The sequence below is a fragment of the Dreissena polymorpha genome, chromosome 7, assembly GCF_020536995.1.
Source record: "Dreissena polymorpha isolate Duluth1 chromosome 7, UMN_Dpol_1.0, whole genome shotgun sequence".
NCBI lineage: Eukaryota > Metazoa > Mollusca > Bivalvia > Myida > Dreissenidae > Dreissena > Dreissena polymorpha.
The window spans coordinates 106622019-106647650 of NC_068361.1; the positions used below are offsets into that span (position 1 = coordinate 106622019).

At 33.5% G+C, this 25632-nt stretch overlaps 1 protein-coding gene and 1 long non-coding RNA gene across 2 annotated transcripts in view; both read left to right on the forward strand.

Annotated features, from left to right (window-relative positions):
• Positions 1 to 496: 496 nt before the first annotated feature.
• Positions 497 to 9467, forward strand: LOC127837021 (uncharacterized). Its single transcript, XR_008029045.1, has 3 exons — positions 497 to 590; positions 4033 to 4194; positions 9409 to 9467. It is a non-coding gene; the product is annotated as an uncharacterized LOC127837021 (long non-coding RNA).
• A 14586-nt stretch (positions 9468 to 24053) lies between these two features.
• LOC127837014 (DNA polymerase lambda-like) overlaps positions 24054 to 25632 on the forward strand; it is a 61942-nt gene continuing 60363 nt past the window's right edge. Inside the window, 2 exon segments of the mRNA XM_052363710.1 lie at positions 24054 to 24121; positions 24124 to 24218. Of these exon segments, the coding sequence (XP_052219670.1) occupies positions 24055 to 24121; positions 24124 to 24218 (162 nt within the window). The 5' untranslated portion in view covers position 24054.

Below are 25632 nucleotides of genomic sequence, written 5' to 3' on the forward strand. Positions count from 1 at the left end.
TTTGTCAGTAGTTGTGATTCGTTTATGGTAGTTCAAGTCTAAAATACTCGATAAAATATTGTTTTTCTTTTGACGAAATAAATGTGACATGGAACCACTTTAATTCTTCCAGTTAATGGCTTTCTATTAGATAATTTTAGTGGTAAAAGCTTTTTAATCCCATTCACAAATAACTTACATAAACAACCATGACGATTGTACGCACATGTTATTATTTTCCTACATGTGTTTTTCCCGATTGCAATGCGTGCGAATTAATTAATTTTGACTCATTAAACTGGGAAACTGTAAATTACTGTTATGTATCACCACGCGTCGCCGCCGCACCGTTAATAGCTTTAGTAATGTGAGTATGTGCACTTGGATAATTATGATTGGCAACTTTCTTCAGCAATCTTTTCCCAAAATGAAAAGAGTTAATAGATCGCCGCGATTGGCTTGAATAGCTGAACTCAAAATGAAAAAAGACAATGGAGACAAATATGATATATTTTGCAGGATTTTTGACGGACGACCTTTTCACGGCTGAAGATAACGGCAACCAGAAGAAATACCTTGGCGTGTGCAAGTTGCCAGGAGAGAACAGCAAGGTATACCTATACCGTAATATCAGACACCATGAACAAATATTCCTTTCTGTCAAATATTACATTCATATAGATTATATTGCTTTATATGTATTTGCTCGTACTTTGCAACTAGTATTACGTCAATCACATCTTTCACGAAGCTTTCACGTGACAGTATTTGTCTCATCCAAATGTAGCTTTATAAGATAAAACAATTAAAAATATATGTATACTTATAAATGCCATACAGTTTTTAGAGTGTATTAGCGGTCACTATAATTAGCCTACGTGAAGAACTGTCATCGTGTTTTCGAATTGCCATGAAAGCATCGAGTACCGGTATATATTGATGCTCTCCACTTTTCATAAACTAGCTAAACTGTTAAGCAAAGACAGTGCCTGTTTTATCGAGAATAAAACACAAAACGATTGAGAATTACCCATTTCACACAACGATCGCTTGCGCTATCGGTCAATATGATTAGAGCTTTGGTTGGAACCATTCAAATTACAGAGGTTTTGATTTCTATCAAATGGTCCTAGTCCCAGCAATGAACAAACGCATAAAATGTAGAATACAAACCATATCATGTTGGCATTGAAAACGGGGTTGAAGGTTAATGCTTGTATTCATACAAATAACGTTATAACGTATTTATTTGAATAATGCGACAAATCTTAAATATACGGTAATGCTTTATTTGTTTTTCCTTGTATTGTCACCGTATGCATTCGTGGAGCTAGGATTTAAGCGCTGAAAATGGCCGTGAGTATTAATACGTCAATTATAACACATGTTGTTATGACGAAGTTCTTGTTATCATTTGAACATCTTCCGTATACGGCATTGATTCATTTTGATGTGCGTCCCGCGTGCCAGACGCACGTTTTTTTCTGGGGACGCATCATTCTCAAACATATGCGTACTCGTGACGCATTGTTTCAAAAGTCCGATTTTCAACATCGTCAAAGTGGTACATGATACCGAGTTCAATTTGTGGAGATAAGCGAAACACATGTTAACACCGTTTTGAAAAGTAGAACGGAAGTAACATTACTACATTCAGAATGTAATACGCGTATTTTGATTGGTTGAAATATATCAATTATCCAATCAGTTACGGCGTTTTATTAAAAGTTCATTGGACGTTTAATTTGCTGTCCCGGATGGTAAACAAAGAAAATGCCACCAAAAAAGGTTTTCAAAATTGATCCTCAACAATTTAAACTCGCTCAGTGTGTAGATATTTATCGATAACGCAGCCTCGATGTAAAACATTTGGTTAAAGGTGAAGAATAAACGGCGGAAAACACATTTTGTGTTCGTCTGTTGTGAGCGCAGACAGTTATATTGTAAAGCGATGTTATTATAATTTTCTGGATTAATTGATCATTGTTGTTTTTTCTAAAGTGACAATTACAAATGTGCAAGTTCTGAAATAAACAGCATCTTTTATTTTTATACGGTACATACATAACAGTGATACAGATCTTTCAGCATTCCGTCCTATGTAACGTCGAATGTAAGTACATATAACAACACAGACTTCTGCTGTTCATACTGCAGGATCCGAGAGGGTTTTTTATGAACAAAATAAGGTCTTGACCAAATTCAGGAACAGTTTAACTGTAAGGAACGAAGACAAATTTATGAGAGTGAAGTTGTGCAATTTTGTCAGGGATGAATTTATGGAAAAAGCTCACCCTGTATGAAGAAAAACAAGGCGAGAAGGCTATACACCTTAAATACAGTATGATTGTTGTTACACTAAATATTTATTGAAGGTTTAAACCTTTTGATCAAAGCAGAAATTGTCTTTTGTCACACTGTTTGAAAGGGATAATTTTGACCAAAAAATTATTAACACTAGTCCTCCAAATTATTAAAACTCTAGTCAGTCCAAATTGTTAAATAAGTTAAAAGTTCTCTGTTTAAGATGATATATGTTTCACTGTTTGTTATTTAAAGTAAAACAAATAAAGAATTTAGTTGCTATAAACCTATTTCTTTTTTTAGCTGTAAAATTGCATAAAAGAACCCCTGGCTAAGGCGTATCATGTTAAGTAGATTATTTGTAACGAATTTACTAAGACACAATCTGGGACCCATTGTTTTCAGTTTGGACCCATTGTTTCAAAATATCCCAGGGACTCATTGATGTAGATTTCAAAATGAATCACTGAATTACGGTAATGCTATTATTTACTTTTCTTCCTAGTATCATCCTATCCATTCCTGTTTTTCGTATACCATTGTTCCCGCACAGCTGTCTCCATGAAATATTAGCGAAGATTTGCGACTGAATATTAATCAGAAAACAACTGCATACATTGCATACAATTGACATTTATAGTATGCGTGGGTTGTCACTGATCAAAGAGAATTGTAGAAATATGAGTCTTGTATAGTTTCGTATTCTCACAATAAGAAAATACGTGACATATTGAACATATGCATTATATATAGGTCACTAAATTATATGAAGCGATATTGTACCACATCAATGGTTTCGGCTTGAATTTGTTGGCATACGTTATTATTAAAATGAACGTAAATGTATACCTTGCTCTTTTGTTACTGTTTTTAACGGTAAATTACGTTAGTTTATTACAATGAGCATTTATACCCATGTTTTTGAAACCTCTACAAAGTAAATGTTTGTGTTTTGTTGACATACTGACAAGTAAAAGTATAGTCATTACGTCTTGAATGTGTATGTTGAAAAATAAAAGTCGTCGCCCAGTTGGAATGATAACGAAAGAGAAAAGAACACAGTAATTGCCTTATGTATTTTTTTTTGGCGGGTTTATACAAAACATGCCTTTTGTCAGGCCTATTTTTAAGTGATAAAAAGACAAACGTTGGCAAAAAATGTGACTTTTCATAGTACTGATAAAACTGAAAGCATCATAAGAATTTTAAAACGAAAACAAAAACCATATGCGACAACTCATATTGAAAATACACTTTTGTTCAAAATACAAAATGTATGTATTTCGTAAAAAAATTCCATAACATTCATCGAATCCCAGACGATTTATTCTGCATATGGTGTATTGCTATACTAAACAATTTTTCTCAGAATTTGACGTAGAATAGTGTATTGTTTATCTCATTATTTTTATAAGAAACTGTCATTATCGATGTTAAAGGAACATATCACATGTTATGAATCAGTTGAATCTTTGTTTACTTCTACCATTACTTTATTTTCATAATTATTATTATCCATGTCATTACACTTATGTTTTTATGCATTTGGCTAAAAGCAATTATCATGCTTAATTAAAACCTAATAGATGTTTTTGTTGTTGTATTAAAAATATACCGATGGTCCCTTAACTGCGCCAGGACATTTCTTATGGCCATGATTTGCTTAAACACATAGTGTAATACCACACCATGCGGTCGCTCATTAGTTAAACTAACATGTAAGCGTTCCAAACGCATTAAATGTTTCAGCATTGACGCCTGGATATCATCGTTGTGCCATACGACGAAGACGCATGCGCGCTGGTATACTTCACAGGCTCCGCCCATTTCAATCGCTCGTTGCGTCATCTGGTGAAGAAGATGGGAATGTCATTGTCCGAGAATTCCTTGAATGTTGGCGTCGTCAGGAATGTACGTACACGGGGAATATGATTACAAATTATTGTATGTAAGAGATAATAACAGATTTGCGCAAGGGCATCGGTAACTTAAAAAATAAATTTGGGCGCGGACCCTTTAAAGTGTATATTAATTATATTTCAAGTGAGTATATTATTGGCGTTTACACTTTTACGTGATCATGCTTATGAATAAAACTTCGAATATATATATATATATATATATATATATATATATATATATATATATATATATATATATATAAATGGAGAAAGATATGCATAAACAACCAGATACACAGACATACAAACAGACAGACAGACAGACATTGAAGACTTCGGCGTGTGCGCCAAGCTACGGTGCACAATGAAGCAGACATAATGTGAAATCCCCATGTATATATATACATTTATTTATATATGATTGTAAAGTTGATTTTTCGTTATAATTTGATTATTTTTCATTCAAAATGATGTTTTTAATCATTAATATCATAGCCACGCGCTATCCACCGGTGGAAATAATTAAAGGTTTCCTCGCTACTTCATTATCACATTAATATTGGTGCATCTAATGTGGTCAAATAAAAAATACACGTGTTGAGAGTGTGCGCCTAACACTACATACCCGCATGTGCTAATTGTGTTGTGCTTTTTGCCGAACGTGTTTGTCCTTGCATGTAAATATCGCGGCTGTTCAACTAATTCGCTATGAAACACGATTATTAAATAAAGCGCTGACTGTAATCAGAGATAATCATGTGTTTCCATGTACATGTGTTTCATTTGATTCATTTGATATATCACATTCCCTGAATACTAAATAATAAAAAATAATAAGTAAACTTCCTGCGATGTCGTAGAGAGATGACGTCCTTCTTGACAGAGCCTTTGACTTTGGCTTTGTTTGAAAATTGAGAACCCCATGTGTTGTAAGCATTCATGTTTCTGATAGCAGGCCGTTATCACGATGGTATGGTGTTTATAACTAACTTATAGCAGCAGGAACTGGCGTGAAAGAAGCATCGTTGACTATTAACACGCATCTGATCCAAAATGTTAAAGGGAATTACTAAAAAGGCTTATTAATGACTGTTGCGTCATGTAACGGTATTCCGCCGTTGTTAGATAACGTTTTAAATGTCATAATTGATCATACGTACAGAACAAAGATTTAAAATACGTATTTTTATGCCCCCGAAGAAAGGCATATAGTGATCACACTGTCCGTCTTTCTGTCCGTCTGTCCGTCCGTCACACTTATTTGAAAAATGCTCATAACGTCTATGTCGCATCAGATGTAACCTTCATATTTGGTATACATGTGTATATGGACAAGGCCTTTCCATACGCACACAAATTTTGACCCCTTTGACCTTGACCTTGAACTGAAGGTCCGCGTTTATGTTTCGAAATCTGCGTTTAGGTTTCGAGAAATGCTCATAACTTCTATGCCGCTTAAGATGAAACCTTCATATTTGGTATGCATGTGTATATGGACAAGGCCTTTCCATACGCACACAAATTGCGACCCTTTTGACTGTGACCTTGAACTTAGGGACCGCGTTTAGGTTTCGAAATCTGCGTTTAGGTTTCGAAAAATGCTCATAAGTTCCATCAAAGCGTTTTTCGGGGACAGCTCTTGTTCTGAAATTAAAAATGTGCATACAATTGCATGACTTTGATAACAGTTTGACTTGTCTAATACATTTATAATATTTTAACTTGGCAAAGCTATCTGTGGTTTAAGCTACTGTATAAAAAATACAGCTTTATCTTTATGTGCGCTTCTATTTTTTTCGTTTAGTACGTCTTTAAATCGATGCGTATTCCCAGTGTTGTGGAAAACAAACATGTGTCATTCCCTTATTAAAATGGATACTAGTTAAATTGCAGTAAACTCGTCGATTGTAACACCGCTCATTTATCGGTAATATATTCGAAAGACCCTTATGTAAACAATTATATATGGACCGTTCTCTGTGAAAAAGCGGTTTATTGCATGTGCGTAAAGTGTCGTCCCAGCTTAGCCTGTTCAGTCCGCACAGGCTGACCAGGGACGACACTTTCCGCTTTTATTGTAGTTTTCGTTAAAAGGTATACTCTCCTTGACGAAAAACCAGTTTAGGCGGAAAGTGACGTCCCTGATTAGCCTGTGCGGCATGAACATGCTGATGTGGGACGACACTTTACGCATTTTCGCTCATGCATTAAACCCCCTTTTCACATAGCGAGGCTCATATGTTGAAAAAATATTGTTCATCAGTCTCGGTGTAGTTTCCGTCCAATACGAAGTAATACTACTACTATCAGTAATTCAGTTGTAGTAATTGTAATAGGTTTTTGTTGTTTTAGCAGCAGTAGTAGAAATAAGTGGTGGTGGTAGCAGCAGTCGAAGAAGTAATAGCAAGATGTAGTTCTAATACAAGTATAACTGTAAGTAATCGAATTAGTAGTCGTAGTATTTTTTTGTTGTTATTTGTAGTAGCTCGAGGGGTGGGGGAGGAGTGATTGAATAGGAAGCAGAATGAGAATAAGCATTAGGGGAAGCAGCAGTAGGATTAGCATCTTTGTTGATTTAGTCGCTCGTATTATGTCACAATGCTCACATTTTCGTGGATTGGAATTAAATTACATATAAACATTCGAATCAATAATTGAATGCATAGAGGATATTTGTTGGATTCGGTGGATTATCGATTTTAATTCATGAGTGATCATAAAAAAAAATATATTCACGAGTGGCGCAGCCACTAGTGTAAATATATATTTTTATGATCACAAGTGAATTAAAATCGATATTCCACCGAATTCAACAAATTTTCTTTTTATTTTATGCTTTGTTTCACAGTTTATATACATGGTTAAAGAGTTTAACAAAAGAATTTCGCTGAAATAATTACGTCATTTCGTCAAAAAAATGACGTCATTTTACTGTAAACAGTGAAAATTATCGATAATTTTCACTGGTAATTTTCATTGTTTGAAACAGTGAAATTATCAGTTTTAATTCACTGATATTTCTCTATAAACCACCGGAAAGCATAAAATAAAAAGTATAAATCCGCTTGCACTAATAGTTCATTGTTTATAACAGTGATGACACATTAATGAGTTAACTCGCTTAAAGCAGTGTTGGCACATTTATTAATATGTCAAAAAGGAGCTTTAGTTGTGCCCCGTTGACGTCACAATAATACGACCTCGTTGTTCAAGTCAAAATGCACTCATGATGTATAATACGTAGTTGCGTATGTTATGTTTTCGTTATGAAAGACAATTAGGCATTATTTAAAAATACCAATACAGGCATACTATTTGAATGGAAGACGCGTAGGTCTAATTAAAATAACGAATACAGAGATGAAGTGTGAATTATGTGTTAATTATTGACTACCCTTCATAATGCAGAGGTGTAAATCAATTCGTTGGCGTTAGATGTTATCGCGTCGTCGGTAGCTCACGTGTATATGTGCTCGTGTAAAATGACACGTTTCTATTGGTGTTCAATTTTTATTACATCACCAAGCGGCTATATTGACATTTCTCAGCGTAGAACGTGACTTCTTTTATATCAAAGTGCTATCATAGCCAAGTCCTATTGGAAATATATTTATTTATCCTTTTCTTTGTTGTTGTTTTTAAGCTTTTATTCAGAAATTCATATATACATACACAATGCATACTATTTATAAATATATCATAAAAGTATCAAAACAATATGCACCAAACTTGTAAATAGTTTGTAATGAACAAGCGTACAATTAGTTCTCATTTTGTGTATGTCTCATATTCATTTATTAGAAATATATTGTAATTTATTTTACACACACCAGATTTGCTTTAATCATATTTGAAAACTGGTAATTTATAATTTTTCTAAACATTTTAACACACTAAGTGGAGGCTTAAACCAACCTTGTTAGACCTAGTTTATCTTTTGATTTTACAACTCGTATCCTACACTATCACTGTCGCTGTTAACCATAAATTCCTGAGCACTTGTATCTACGTAAGCCTTTGTCAACAAAACAAGTGACTATACTAGTGCGTATGAAGAAGTATCGATACATGCACGGAGCGTATATATCATCAAGGGTCCGTGATACATGTGTGTTTTTATTCAAATATAGGTGCGAAGCGTGTAGTGTCAAATTAAATGTAGTCGTATCACTATAAAAGTTTGTTTTCGTAAGCTCGAGTGAAAAACGTTTCCACCGCTTGATAAGTACTTCAATAGGCAGTATACTAGTCGTTCTTTCTATGTTCACGTCAGTACACGTGTCAAACGTGCTATTACAGCCTTGAAATTGTATCACTGCAAGCCTCGTATCAGAAAAGTGAAATGTATGGGCAAATAACAGAGCTAACGTTCATGTGGGATACATATCAACATTGGCATATGAATCTACATGATTTGTCAAAATTATTCACGAAAGCCTTTGTGAAAAGTCACTGCTTTCTTGAGATATTTGAAGAAAAAAGGAGCAAGAATATATATCCCAAATATGTTTTTCACACTTGTATTCCTTATTACTCATGCGTTTGGATTTGCCAAAATTATCTTTGTGAAAAACAGAATCGACCGGTTTAATGTGTCAGTGTGTAAAGTCAATAAATAAATACGCAACTTGGTATTTCAAATATGCCTTAAAGACCGTATGTAAAGCTATTTATGTTAATTTGTCACAATCGCATATAGAGTATTCAAACAGCATTTTTTTACACTATAACGCCAGAGTTGATAAGTCCAATTACAGGGAACAGAAAAGATCAGGGTGTGCTTCTTCGAAATTATAATTATTTTTATGTGTTGCAATTATTAGTGTTGTTATATTTTACTGATTATAGACCATATGCTGATACATATACACGAAGTATAATTACCGGTATAATTCTTCATTGTGCCGTTGCTACTTGAATAATAAGTGGTTTGGATTCGAATTGTATTATTTTATGCTCCTCCAAATTACAATAACTGTTTTACTTCATGGATTATAAATACATTCATGTTTTAAAAGGTTCCATGTATAGCTAAATACACTGTTAACATGCGACATAAAACGAATTTTGTTAAATTATCTGTAAAGTTTTTCCATTACTATTTTATAACATTTCTGCTTAATCCACTTACTATATTCATGTATTTTGTATTATTATTATTATTATGTTTAACACTAAAAAAACTGTAAAGTTTATGTGCAAATATGTTCTATTCCAATTTCAGGGGACAGAAAAGATCTACGAAGGTACCCCAGTGCCAACCCCACGGAAAAATCGGTGTTTATAAAAATGGGAATCCCGTTTAGACCCCCAGAAGAAAGGGACCATTAACTTTTGCTACGACAACTCGGAGATGAAACGATATTTTTGGTTGAGAATCTACGACGTGTAGTATTATGGTATTGCCGGTTAGCTGGAAATTGCATCCTTAATTTTTATTTGCTAACCTTTTAACGCCTTCCCCATCGTCAGTCGATTTCTTTCAGTTGTTTGTTAACGGTTCCAAAAATCTTGACACTTGAATTATAAAACCAACATGCTTTTAATGTATTGTTTATCAATAGTAAAGAATAAGTTTCAGTTATATGCATGCAGTTGTCGCATGTTTTGTGTTTGGACCTGCTATGAACAATATTATGATCAAAAGCCTATAGACTAGGTTTTGTTAAAGTTAGATTCATATAGATCATTTTCATCTTTATTCCGCAAAACACAATATTTGGAGCATTGTGGTGTACGTCTGTATGCACACACATGTACATTTATTTTGGTAATTTTTTTTTAAATGAATTCAATTTTATGTCGATTTTTTGTGTGTACAAATTGTGAACGAGATGTCAATATTTGCTTAATGTTGTAATAATGAATTTAGTGCATTCAGTACTTATTTATGAAATATATGTATTATGCTTTTACATAACAATTTATATCTATACGTGATATATAATGTGACATCCATTTATGGATGCAGTCATTGTTGTTTTTTGTGTTATATTTAAGAAATGTTATAATGTAAATTAAATTAATATCAAATACCTCATCATTTTGAACGAATTAGCATATTTATTTTATTTTTAACAGAAAATAATGTTGTTTAACTGATTTGTCTGCATGTTGTTTCAGCTGCTGGAGAAAAGTATAAATTGATTTACAATGCTAGACATCAAATACACGTAAAGATCAGATTGCATATCTACCGCCATACCATGAATTAATTAAAACATTTTAAATGAAACGTATTTGGTTGTTGTTTTTTTGTGCCATGAACCTGGCGTCAGTGCAATACCTTTTAGTCATATTAAGGTTTGATGCTTGTACGGGATATTTTCTCGCAATGCAAACATACAGTGAGGCTCCCGCTCATAGACGGGAAATAACTCTTATTGTTGCTTCAAGGTATGTGACCAATTGTCATAAATTTCTTGTGCATGTAATGGTTTTGTTTATTCTTCAAATAAAAATAACAATGTTAGCAGTTAACTCATGGATCAGTTTTTAGTTCTTTTTACGCACAAACACACTGAACAATAATTACACAGTATATGAACGATACAATTGTAATTGAACTATTTAATGCTTGTCAGATAGTGCTTGAGACTGCGCTTTTGAAGATGTCTTCGCTGAGTGTGTTCTTAATATCTTCAAAGTCTTAAAGTTGCGGTACTTAGCCATTGTGCTTATTGAGTCCATTCTTAAGAGGGATGTGGCGTTATATTAAGTGCATGGAAAACAGTTAGATGGTTAAACAAAGGGGGGTGTGGAGTTTTGAAAAAGATTTTTATGAATATATAATATAAATTTAAGCGGAACAATGTCTATCAGTGCACACTTCAGTGGAAATGAATTTATTATTACAATTTCATCGAATTCTGACCGGATGTTGCGGACATATATGCACTCGGTACTTAAACAAGTGGTTTGACTTTTAAAAAAAGCCAATGCAGTTTTTCGACCCGAAAGTGTGATCTCGGCATTCAAAGTTTGAGAAAACAAACAAGTCTATTCAGAAATTAAAATCTTCATAACTAACAATAACACTGTAATACAGTAGAAAGAGAAATGGTTTTACTCTGCACTGCCTTTCTGTGTTACATATCACAAAATAACTGGTGTAAGATACTCTTCATTACGTACAGAGTAATCGTCCAAAATACACAAAATATTTACAATACTCGTGAATGAATGCTCCGCACATTAAAAATAAACAAAATACCATGACCCTGTATGTATATTTATCATCACAAGAAGAATCATTTAAATTGCATCAATTTTTGCAGAGTTTGATTTAAATCCCTTACAAGAAGCGGCAGTGACTTACGGACGATAGGACAAACCGAAGTCTCGTTAATATTTCGTATAATGAAGTTAATAGTAAAATATCAGTGTTCCTTATAGCAATAGCCAAATGGTCAGGTAACAAAGATTAAACGAGATACAAAATGCTCTTTTTTAATTTTTGTGTGTGACAATATATTTCGGTTCAAACATGTATTTAATACTTTTATGAACATGCATTCAAACACAAAAACATACTGGTAGAAACGTCACTTAGGATTTCATTACGTTTGAATTCATAAGAATAATACGACAAGGTGTTTAAACAAAAAGGCATCATCGTGTCGTTATGTGCACCTGATTAAGACAGATTATAAGGTGTTTATACTACAATAAATCACGATATTATTATTTTTTATTAGCTCACCTGAGCACAGAGTGCTAATGGTGAGCTTTTGTGCACGCCTTTTGTCCGTCGTGCGTTGTGCGGCGTCAACATTTGCCTTGTTAACACTCTAGAGGTCTCATATATCGTCCAATCTTCATGACCTTTGGTCAGAGGATTGGTCGCAATGATATCTTGGATGAGTTCGAAAATGGTTACGTTTGCTTGAACAACCTTGTTCACAATCTAGAGGCCAAATGTATTTCCAATCTTCATGAAACTTGGTGAGAAGATTCGTCTCAATAATATCTTGAATGAGCTCGAAAATGATGCTGGTTGGTTGAAAAACATTGCCGCTAGAGACGGGGCATTTTTCCTTATATGGCAATAGTAAAATCTTGTTAACACTATAGAGGCTACATTTGATTTCAAATCATTATAAAATTTGGTCTGAGAATTTGTCCCAATGATATCTTGGAAAAGTTCGATCATGGTTCATGTTGCTTTAAGAACCTTGCCAGCAGGCGACGGGGCATTTTTCTTATATGGCTATATATTACTTTAGTAAAACACTATAGAGGCCACATTTAGTATCCGATCTTCATGAAACTTGATCAAAAGATTTGTCCAAATGATATCTTGGATGAGTTTGAAATTGGTTCCGGTTGGTTGAAAAACATGGCCGCCAAGTAGGCGGACATTTTTCCTTAAATAGCTATAGTAAAACCTTGTTTACACTCTAGAGGCCAAATTTATTATCCGATCATCATGAAACTTGGTCAGAAGATCAGTTTGAAAATGGTTCCGGTTCCTTGAAAAACATGGCCACCATGGGGCGGGGAATTTTTCTTTATATGGCTTTTGTAAAACCTTGTTAACTTTCTAGAGGCCACATTTATTGTTCGATTTCATGACACTTTGTCAGAAGATTCATCCTTATTATATCTTTGACGAGTTTGAAAATGGTTTGGGCTGGTTGGAGCATTGTTTCTGATATGGCTATAGTAAAACCTTGCGTACACTCTAGTTTAATATTCTCGAAGTTAAATGTAGTAATATTTATTTCGCAGAAAATTACTTAAGGGACAAAAAAAAAGGTTAAAAGCTTGAATTGTTTGAATTTCAATCGTGAATGTACACTTAATTACTCCAACTGACCATTATTATCTGCCTGAGCACAAATCAATAAACATCTGAGTGAATCTTGTTGTTATATTTTTAGATCAGCAACTCGATACCTTGTTGTGCTATTTCTTTAATGTGTGGCACTATAGATAAGAGAAGATATAATTTTTGAGGCACACAGTTTATTGATGAGGTACGGATTTTTTTGTGATTATCAACAATTTGTGTCTAAGAACGGATTTATTGATTTTTTAATTGGAAATATAATTGCAATGTGAGTCTGAAAATAGTTCGCGTTTCTTTAAAAACAAGGCTCTCATTGGGGGTGGAAGTTTTTTGTATGTCTACAGTTGTTTATAGTGAAACATTGTGAATATTTTTAGTTATATTTTTAGGTAAATCTGAATGACACTTGCTGAGTACAAATGTTGTTATCAAATCTTGATTTAGTTTACTCAATGAGTTTTTATAATATAATCTTCAAACATGGTGAAAATCTTTATGAGCATACTATCTTCCGTTGGGCGTCACGAATATTTGCCTTGTTAACACTGTAGAGGCCACATTTATTGTAGGATCGTCATGAAACTTTGTCTGATGATTGCACCCAATGATATCTTGGACGAGTTCACAAATGGTTCAGGTCTGTTGAAAAACATGGCAGCCAGGGGGCCATTTGTTGTTCGTGAAACTTGGTTAGAACATTTGTTCCATTGATGTCTTGGGCTGCAAAGAACAGGTAATTTCTTTTTATCTCAGGTGAGTGACATTTGGGTTTCAGGCCCTCGGGTATAATTAAGGTTTACTCGCTATTTCACCATCACATTAGTGCATCTGATCTGGTCAAGTGAAAAGTATACGGGTTTAGTGTTTGTTTACATAGCGCGCCAGCACCAAATGTGTTTCTTTAGAACGTGTTTGTCCTACCTTGTTAATACAACTTTTTTTATTAATAATTAGCTATGAAACACAATTATCAAATACAGCATATGCTGTTATTATAATTACATGTAATCACGTATGCCAATGTACACGTGTTTTTATATGTATCGAAATACACCAGATACTAAAAAAATACAAACAATCCATTAAAGTTTGTGTGATGTCATACTTGATTTCAGGCCATGTTGACAGAGTCTTTTACTTTAAAGGCTTGGTTGGCAAATTAAGACGCACGTGTGTTTTAAGCTTAACGGTTTTCGATAGCACACAGTTTTGACAACTCACCTCGACGTAAAAGTGTTTAAATCTTTAGTCGCAGGAACATCTGGCAAAGTAGCATTACTGAAAATATGCACGTATCTGATACAAAATCTTACCGAAGATTATTAAAATAAGGCTTGCTAATAACCGTTGAGTCGTATAACGATATATGGTCCCCTTGGTGCAAAAAGGTACCTTTTTGAACCAATGGGGCGATATCACCTCTGTTAGATAATATTGGAAATGTCATCATCGATAATCTGTAAAATCTGATATTTTAACCATCGAATATCAAACCTTTCTGATATATTTAGTATATTAAATCTTGGCAACGCAATCTGGTTGCGATTGTATTAGTCGTATGTTAGAAAACAAACACAGCAGGAATAGTTGGTGTGCCTCTATTTATTGTTTATTATGTCATTAAAGCGTTGTATATTCCTATTGTTTTGGAAAAAAGCATGTACGATTCTTTTATTTTAAAAAAGTACGACTTCATTAACAATCACCGAGAATAAATGTTAACTTTTAAACTTGTTCATCAATCACAGACTAGTTTCTGCCCAAGTCGCAGTACTAGTACATAGTACTACTTCACATTGATGCTCTGTGAAAAAAGGGGTTTAATGCATGTGCGTTAAGTGTCTTCTCAGATTAGCATGTGCAGTCCGCACAGGCTTATCGGGGAAGACACTTTCCGCCTAAACTGGATTTTTGCAAGATGAAACTTTCTATAAACGAAAAATATCATAGAAGCGGAAAGTGTCGTCCTTGAGTAGCCTGTGCGGACTGCACGGACTAATCTGGGACGACACTTTACGCACATGCAATAATGAATTTGACCCCCTTTCCACAAAACACGACCTATATATTTCATCGTTTAAATAGTGTTGACACATTTATTATTATGTCAAAATGAAGCTCTAATTAAGCACGGTTGACGTCATATTTTTCATGTCAAACTGCACGCATGAGATGTAAGACGTGCTTGCGTATGTAAAGTATATGTTCATGTTATAAAAGACAAGGAGGTTCTTTAAAATGTGTCTTGTTCTGAGAAAATTGGGCTTAATGCATGTGCATTAAGTGTCGTCCCACATTAGCCCGTGTAGTCCGCAAAGGCTAATCAGGGAAGACACTTTCCGCTTAAATGGTATTTTTAGTTTCAAGGAACTCCCTCCTTACCGAAAATCAAGTTTAAGCGGAAAGTGTCGTCCCTGATTAGCATGTGCAGACTGCACAGGCTAATCTGGGATGACACTTTACGCACATGCATTAAGCCCAGTTTTCCTAGAAACAAAGCTCAAATAATGAATTTTGAAATGATGTTTTAATGATTGACTTCAATTCATAATGCAGAGGTGTAAATCATTTCGTGGACATTTCATATTTAATGCGTCGTCGGTAGATCACGAGTTTATTTGCGCGTGTAAAAAGACACGTTTGTATTGGTGTTTAACTTTCATTACATTAAAAAGCGGCTTAATTGAATTTCTCAATGCATTTCGTGACTCATTTTATATCAAAGTGCTTTGATAGCCATGTGGACGTTAGATCGTGCGTAAATTAGCCCGTGTAAAATAACAAGTTTCTATTGGTGTTTCACTTTTATTACATCAAAAAGCGGATTGAATGAATTTTCTCAACGAAGTTCGTGACTGTTTTGAAAGCTATCTTAATACAATGTATATATTTAACGGACATCGGGTTTAGTTTAATAACATTTTAAACCTGGTGTTTTGAAATCTATCTAAAGCATTTTACCACACTTAAGTCGAGGCTTAAAACCAATTTAGTTAGTCATAATTTATCTTTTGGTTGTACATCGCAAATCCTGCACTATCACTGTCGCTGTCATCCAAAAATCCCTCAGAGATTGTGTTTTACGTGAGCCAAGACGCGTAAAGACACTCATGGAGTTTCATGATGAAATATTGTATCGTATTTGAGATATAGCCCTGAAAAGTTATCTTATACAAAACAACACATACATTCACTGTTATTTAAAAAAGTGACGACACATATCCTCGTTGATAATAATAATAATAATAATAATAACTTTATTTCACGAAGATAACACATTAAGAAATAGCATATCTTATTTACAATGTGGTCTTCAAAAACACAGTATATGTAAATATAACTCAACAATGACTAGCCTACTGCAATCAGCCCTAAAATAATTACAAAAGCATCATATAATGAAAATAATAATACTAATACAAATAATATTAATAATATAAAATAATAGTAATATAATTACAATAATAATAATAATAATAATAATACAAATAATAGTAATAATAATAATAATAATAATAATAATAATAATAATAATAATAATAATAATAATCATAATAATTATAATAATAATAACAATGGTTATTTCATTCTTTCATAACAACAGACAATCACAAAGCAAAAAGAAGAAGAATAAAATACCCAAAGGCGGTATTTTAATCCATACAACCCACAATATCAAAAAAAGTTTTGCGTTTGTAGCAAATGATTTTTAAGGTGCCGTTCAAAGGAAATAATTGTAGGTGCTTGTCTTATATTATTTGGAATAAGGTTCCATATATTTCTTGCACAAAAGGAAAAAGTACGCTTTCCGTAATTCGTTTTAAATGCACCATATGATAAATCGCTGTGGGTGGTGGACCTAAGAAAGTATGTATTGTTATTTGATACAAAAATAACGTCATCAAAATAAGGAGGCATTGAGCCAACTAAAACTTTGTACACTATAGTCCCAACAAGAAATTTACACCTATTGTCAAATGACAACCATACCAGTTTATTGAAAATCGGAATTGAAGGAGAGGAAAACGGCTTATTCATTATTATTTTTGCAGCACGTTTCTGTATCGAAATTACCTTCTCTAAATTTGATCTTGTGGCTGAGCACCATATTGTACAACATTAGTCCATATGTGGTAAGATGTATGAATTATAAAACAACTTCACTGTTTCATAATTTAGATAGGGTTTATTGCGTTTTAATAAGGCTAGCTTTGAGATGAGCTTTCGACAGATGTTATTTATATGCAGTTTCCAAGTGAGATGTTTGTCAACAGTTATACCAAGTAAATTATGATGTTCAACTTGATCAATAACAATGTTGTTGATTTTAAGTAATAAGGTGTTTGCAGACTTATAAGCACTGGATAATATCATGCATTTAGTTTTGTTTGGATGTATTAACATATTGTTAAAAGAGCACCAATTTGATATTATATCTAAGCCATTTTGCAAAGTACTTTGAATGCTTTTAATGTCAACATCAGCTACATGTAAGGTAGAGTCATCTGCATAAAGATCTAACGCTCCCTTTTGAAGGAAAAACGGCATGCCATTAATATATATATATATATATATATATATATATATAAGGAACAGAAGAGGGCCGAGAATAGATCCTTGAGGTACCCCGGCTTTTATAGTTTGAAAAGCTGATTTTTGTGTTCCTACTTTGACGCATTGTTGTCTGTTAGATAGGTACGACTGCATCAAGGTAAGCACACTCTCAGAGAAATGATACATAGAAAGTTTTTAAGTAAATTATCATGATCTACTAAATCAAAGGCTTTTCTAAGGTCAAGGTACACTGTCCCTACAATTTTTCCAGAATCTATGTTTTGTAGCCATGAATCTATAAGTCAAATCAATGATGAATGACAAAAATGATTTTCACGAAAACCAGACTGGATAGTATGCAACAATTGATGTATTTCAAGAAATGACTTCATTTGATTTGAAATGTGTCTTTCATATATCTTAGAAATAGTAGGGAGTATGGAAATGGGTCTATAGTTGTTTAGGTCATTTTTATCTGATTCTTTATGCACAGGCAATATATATGCATTCTTAAGCCTGTCCGGAAAAATTCCACTTTGAATGCTCTTATTTATGATTGATGTTATTGAGCCGACAATGGTTGAGTATATCAGAACCGATTTTGTCAAGGCCAGGTGCTTTATTTTTTTTTAAACAGTCGATTATTTTACGGACCTCAAATACTGTTATTGGTGCAATTTCAAAATAAATGTGCATTTACTTTATCATTGAGATATCTTTTGAATTTTGTATAATTATATGGTTCAAATTTAGTTTTGGTGATCAAATCGGAGATTTAAGTAAAATGTGTGTTGAATGTGTCTAAGATCTCAGGAATGCTGTCAATGGTTGTATTATTTACGTCAAGTGTTAATGGCAGAGTGAGGGAAGGATTTGGATGTGCAAGGGAATTAATTGTTTTCCATATATGTTTTGTTGACACATTTTCCTTTACTGAGTTATTATAAAATTGTTGTTTATATTTTCTTATAAGAAACGTTACATGGTTCCTTTTTTTTGTACTCGTCGATTTTGTGATGTTTTTTTAACCAGTCTCGCATTTTAATTGCATGTTTAATTTCGTCTGAAAACCATCCAGGTAAAATTTGTGACTTAATTCTTTTTGTTTTAATAGGTGCATGGATGTTTAATGTTGATGTTATGGTATCAAGTAAATAATTAAGACATGTATTGGGATCTGAGACCATGTCAATCATTTCTGAATTTGACATTAATAAATCGTTTTGAAAAGTGTGTTCCTTAAAATGTTTGAATTGCCTATATTCTTTTGATATATGCTTGTTCTTAGGTATTTTTGTATGCATTTGTCTTGTAAAACATACAGGAAAATGATCACTAACACTATACGATGAAACAAAAACATTGCTTATACGATTGGGTCTATTTGCATATAAATGATCAATAATTGTATACTTTTTCTTTGTAATTCTTGTTGGTTCCATTACTAACTGTTTAAGACCATTTGAAATTACAAACGAATTCCAGCGGGAGTTTTTGAATGTTTCTTTTTCAGATTGAAAGTTCATATTTAAATCACCTAAAATATAAAGTTCTTTACTCATACAGTTAATAACATTTTTAAAGCTGATATCATAGGCTGATACCCAGTCAATTGTAGAATCCGGTGGCCATAAATAACGTTAATTAGAAACGAATTAGCGTTTGGGAACATAATTTCCATCCAGACCGATTCTAATGAGCACGTATTTAAATCTAATCTATGTTTGAAAGGTATATTGTCTTTTATGTAAACAACTATGCCACCACCCTTACGATTATCTCTGTCACGACGAATACAATTAAAATTTGGAATTTGTATATCCTAATCTTGCATTTCATTGATTAAAAATGTTTCGCATTGTCCTAAAATATGTATTTTTGAATGTGAAAGTACATATTTAATTTCATCTAATTTAGGCATTATGTGAGGTATATTAAGACAACAACATTTAACCATCTATTAAAAAAAATTAAAGTCTAAATTAGGAGCAGTATTATTGTCATACTTGTCAATAGCAATACGCCTGTCAATATTTGAAATACATGTATTGCAATTTGTACTTGAACTAGATTTATCAATGTTGTTTTTACTAGGTGTCAAATAATTTGAATGATGTTTTAAAAAGAGAATTGCTCGCATCACATTTGCAGACATTATTATTACATTCTATACATATGTACTTAAGTGTATGGAACCTATTTGGAGAAAGGATACTGCTTGTTTGTTGTATATTATGCGATTGTCTGTTAAAATTGTCCTATATTGGAAACATCGTTGGAGCCATGACTCATCTCTGTCCTCGGTATTTCCTGTAGCGCCCATGGTAGTACGAGTAGCCGCCGGCACCCCATCGATTTCGATAGCAGTCTTCGGCGCTGTGATTTCGCAGTCCACATACCGTGCATTTGTTTCCCTGTTGCCATCGCGATCTGTTAGTAAACGAAGCAATTTGAGGATGTTCGTTCACACTTGCTTTTCCGGACCCGTGCCTTGTTATTGGTAGTTGTTGATTTATGGCTGTAACAAGAGCACTAGTGCCTTTTGCATTGAGATGAATGCCGTCTCGATGGTAGTAATGGCGGGCTGTGTTCCCATTGCCAAATACAAACGCCTGATGACAATCAATGATGCGTGCGGTCATGTCTATTCCAGTCCGCTTTAATGATTCATTTAGCGGAAGTACGTCAGTGTCTATGCGTGGACAAGCGGTACACAAATATACTGCGCACGATTCCGATTTTCTTCTTATGTCCAGGATTAGAGATTCCCCGTCATTGTAGAGCGTCGATCGAGCAGAACCGAGAGCAGCATAATTTCCCCAAGCATAAACAACGATGTTATTGTATTTCGTAGCGATTTGTCTACTCAGATTTGACTGGATTTCATGAAGTTTCTTTCCTGGGCAAGTAAGAACATCTACGTCCGTCTTCAAGCCAGACTTGTTTATCCCTTTCAAGATGGAGTCTCCTATGATTAGCGTCTGTCTGGTTACTGTTTGGCTGGATCTTTGATCTTTAGTTGGTGTTTTTTGTATTTCAGAAACCACTGAGGAGCTGTCATTTGTATTTTCATTATTGGAACTTTGATCTTTATTCTGCGTAGAATTAGTCTTCGGAGCATTGGAAGAGCTGTTATTTGAAATGTCTTCATACGATCTTGTAGGAGTTTCCATGAATTTATTTAGCGATATTGTTTGTTGCGTTAAAATTTTAGACATCTGGTTTTCAATTGATTCAGAGAAGGATTGCCATCGTTTTAGAAGTCCCTCGTTCATGTTGCACATTTGCGTTTTAACAGATTCTGAATTTGAAGAAACATCTTTCAAATTATTTTTCATGTCACAACAGCACAAAGTGTGTTGATGTTTTAAACCACATACAATATCTTTTATTTCAGCGAGTTGCGTTGAGGTCTGTAGTATGTGTTCCCGCATTTCACTTTTGATCTCATTTATTTCACTTGAAATTGATTTCATAAAATCATTCAATATCTTATGGATATACGAATGTGTGTCTTTATCAATTCGACGAGCATGCTTTTCTTTTCGTACTGACTGAACTGAATCATTGAGGCGACGTAATTCTTCATGGCTATCAGATTCATTTTCATTTTGATTCTCCGAAAATTTAGATTCATTTTTGCTTATTGACATCAAAAGATTTTTGAAGGCATTGTTTACATTAGTTGTTGTTGTTTTGTCATTTACTAATCTATCTTCTATATTTTTTAACATAACTGGCAGGTAAATTTTCATGAACTGATGAGCGTTTTTCCCGTTGATTAAACAAGAACTCTTTGTGTGATACAAGTTTAAAGTATAAATACCCTGTCGACCAGAACTTAGCTTGTATTGCGTTTCAACAAGATTTTCCTGTCTGTCGTGCACCGGAACTTTGCAGCATTTATACTGAAGAGTGTTATTGGTGAAAAATTGATCGGCCGCAATCTTGAAAAGTTCGTACATACCCGTGTTAAGTAAAAGACGGAAACCTCCACCTGTCTCGTATATAATAACATCTTCTTGATCGGTGGAATTTAACTTTTTTTTGCAGTGACTTCTTCAAATTTAGCGTGTAATCCACACCAACCGCGACGCCATCCGTAACATTTTTTAAGTCCGCGGATGCCGCTGTCCCAGTGAAAGGCACAATATCACTTACGTCGTTTACTGTTGTCCAAACTCCACAAGATTACATCTTTTTATCGACTTTTTTTTCAGAGATTCTGTTTTTGTACTGCTTAAATATGTTTTTTCTAACCAGACGATAAAAAAACATTTAAATACTTAATTTAAGCGTAAGAGTTTCAAAAAGTTGTTTACAGTAACCGGACGTGACGTCCGATTTGTTTTGATAAATTCAAATTCATACGTGAAGTTTCGTGTTGATATATTATATAGTTTCTGAGATATAGCACTAAAAAGTTTTGTGCCAGACGGACGGACTGAATGACGGACGGATAACGCCAAATTTATATCCCTTTTGCGGGGGATAACATAGGTGTCAAGCATAGTAGCTTGTAGTAGTATCATAATAAAAGGTTTCTTTTGACTTATGCTCATGTGACGAACGTTATTACCGCTTGTTAAGAATGTGAATAGAATATATAACTGTTTCTATGACAACTAGAGGATGGAACTAATTATTTATACTTGGTTTATAATGTACGATTTGTATTAATACATTATTGGCTGTTCGAAATTGCATACTCAAATAATTTTCTTCGTCAATCTTTTAACGTGGACCGTCAGTTAATTACCTTGAGTGCTATGTTCTTAAATCGTTCTTCAAAAGCAAAAATGCATGAATTAGTTTTGATAATATATCTTCAATATTAACATGTTTTGCGTTAATGCTTGTTAAAAAAAAATATCGTAATGAATACCCTTTCAACTTTGTTTTGATAAATTCAAACTTATATTTGGTCTTTATTCTTAAAAACACACAGTTTCGAGAATTGAGATTTATTTCTGCATGAATAAACATATACAGTTAGTTAAGTTTATTATTTACAATAAGTTTAAGTTAAGTTCGAATATTTGATATAAAAGTTGTGAACGAACTGAACTTTTTGTACTAAATTATGAATCCACTTATGACAAATGGCGAGCCTTGGCTCTCAGAAGGCCATTTAAGCTCTTCGCAAACATCCTAAGAGAATTTCTACTAGTGAGGTAATCATTATGGTTTCTTTTCTCATGCTGTTTATGGCAAATTTAATAAATTGTAAGCTATATGTCTAAAGCAGTTACATCTGCCTCATGCAAAAAATTCCAATCAGACTTCTAAACTTCTCTTAAAGTTAATTAATGGGTCCAGTGCTGCTTTTTAAATGGCAAAACTGCTCATTACAACAAAGTCATAAACTATATATTTTGGCAGTTTTTATGTGTGTATAAAAATATGTGCACTGCATACATGAATGGTTTTAATGTTGTAGTCATGTGGACTTTAAGAACATACTCCTGTCTTATTTGAAAACTTGAAGGCTTATGATGTTGTATTTTTGAGGCACCATTTGTCTCTCTTTTCTTTGTCATGAAAATGAAACATAAAAATTATAAGATTTATGAATAAGAGTTGTTGGCTGGTGTGGAAAAGTGACCAAAGCTGTCGCTCAGATTTAAACCTTTAAACATTGTTTAACCATTCCAAGGCAGTGACTGCATACAGCTTTAAAGGGATCTTTTCACGCTTTGGTAAATTGACAAAATTGAAAAAAGTTGTTTCAGATTCGCACATTTTCGTTTTAGTTATGATATTTGTGAAGAAACAGTAATACTGAACATTTACCATGGTCTAATATAGCCATTATATGCATCTTTTGACGATTTTAAAACCTAAAAATTATAAAGCGTTGCAACGCGAAACGATTGAATAATTTGGAGAGTTCTGTTTTTGTCGTTAAATTTTGTGAAACTACGAAGATTGCTTATATAAGGTATAAAATACGTCAAGCATGTGTACTCGGCGGAATAGCTCAGTAGGCTAAAGCGTTTTTACTTCAGGACTCTGGCAGGACTCCAGGGGTCACTGGTTCGAAACTTGCTCCGGGCAATGTTCTTTTCCTTTTTTTAATTTTATTCTTGATTTTTTACTGGAGCTTTTACGATCCAATGTTTACATTTATCAATATAAAGCATTTAATGAATAAGTTAAAAAATGCCAAAATCTGTGAAAAGGCCCCTTTAATGTTTTAACTGTATGTTGCGTTTTCAACTTTTGCAATGCATTAAAAAGTAAGTTGAATGAAAGACTTGAAAATTGATTTTTATTATTCATTTCTTTCAAAGCCTAGCTGTACATTGCATCAATTGTTTAAAGCACAATTAATTACATGTGCAGTCATTTAAACAACCAGTTAAAACAATCAAGCCTGGTTGCTCATATAATGACTTTAGACCAAGAAAGTGTTACAAGCAGATGTATATAAAAGAGAAAATATGAGAAAGCCAACATTTACTGGTGTAAGGCGAGTAGACGAGTGCTAATTTTGATGGCTGTGATAATGGACTTAGGGAGGCAATGAGCCTTCCGAATTTGGGAAAGCGTCTTGCTGAGAAGATATGGGAGATTGTCGAAAGTGGAGATCTACGGAGTTCAAATCTAGCGAAGAGATCCGGGTCATTGAGATGTTTAAGGATGTTTGGGGTGCAGGGCCACATACAGCGCGAACCTGGTACCAGCAGGTATTGTTGAAAGTGCAGATTAGGCTTGAACATGATACCAGCTGGTATAATTGAAAATGTCTATTAAACTTGAACTAAGTACAAGCTGGAAATATTGACTGAAAGTGAATTTATTAAGTAAGAAAGCGAAAGTATGTTAAAACACGTACATTTGAACCGTAAATAGAGCATCATCTCAATCTTAATACTATGTTGTATAGAAATAATGTAATCTTTGAGGATTGAGTTCATGCCATGTTGCAAACCATAGAAGGTACTTTTCCATAGACAAAGCCACAGAAACCGTATAGTTATGTACTTTATTGATAACCTTATTAATAAGCATTAAAAGCCTTAGTTCTATTTAAAAACTGCGCAGTAGTTTCGTGTGTATCACAATTATTGCACTCTTTGGAGAAGATCTTGAAGTGAGAGACCTCCCAAAGTGAGCCAGGTATCATATCAACTACATTATTATTGAAATCCCCAAACCCCCTCTTCTTAGTAAGATTTTTTAGAGTCTCAATAAGTTTTTAAAGCGGGGTTATACGATTTTGTCAAATATTTATGAATTTATATAAAATGTGTAAAAAACTGATTATACATACATTTTAATATAAATTATAATCAAAATTAAGAAGAACATGTGTCGAAAAATGCGTAAAAAGCCAGATATTTTATTATGAAATCGAAAATATCTGTACACTCGAATTCACCAGCATGTATATCATGCATATACGATGTGAATCTAAATTTAGTTTAACGGTTTATTTTAAATTCCTGCAACGACATCTATTCATTTCACACACGAACACTTAATAAAAAGACGAATGCTTCGGTTATTGTAGGAAAATATTAACGAAATATCTTTGTCACAATCGGCTCGAGGCGCTTATTTGTCTTTGCTGCATTTTATGAAATTCGTCTTCAATATATAGTTTTTTTTTGCCTATTTTGTGTTATTGTAACATATTTTTTATCAATATATTACAATTTAATACATATGAAAGTCGTATAATCTTGATTTAAGGCATTTCAAAGCAGTGAGTATTTAAGTAATTTTAAAGATCTATTAATTTATTGATATATCTTAAGACATTCCAAAGCCCCGAAGTTGAATTGAAGATCGTGTTTTGCTTTTTTGGGGGAAGTTGTTCTCTAAACTACATGGGTATACACACATTCAAGTTGTCTTGTTTTTATTTGACAATGTACGACAGTTATTTTTTAAAAAAATCTTAAATATTATTTAAGACATTTGCAACAAAGTATTTAGCGTATAATTCCAGGATTATGATACAAATGACAGTGATGAATAAGTGTGCAAAACATTAATTAAATTCTTGCAGTGAGAATGCTGAAAGACATTAAAGGGAAACAACTCTGTACATCATATGAATGGGTATTGCATTTATCAAGCAGTTGCCTCCCTTGA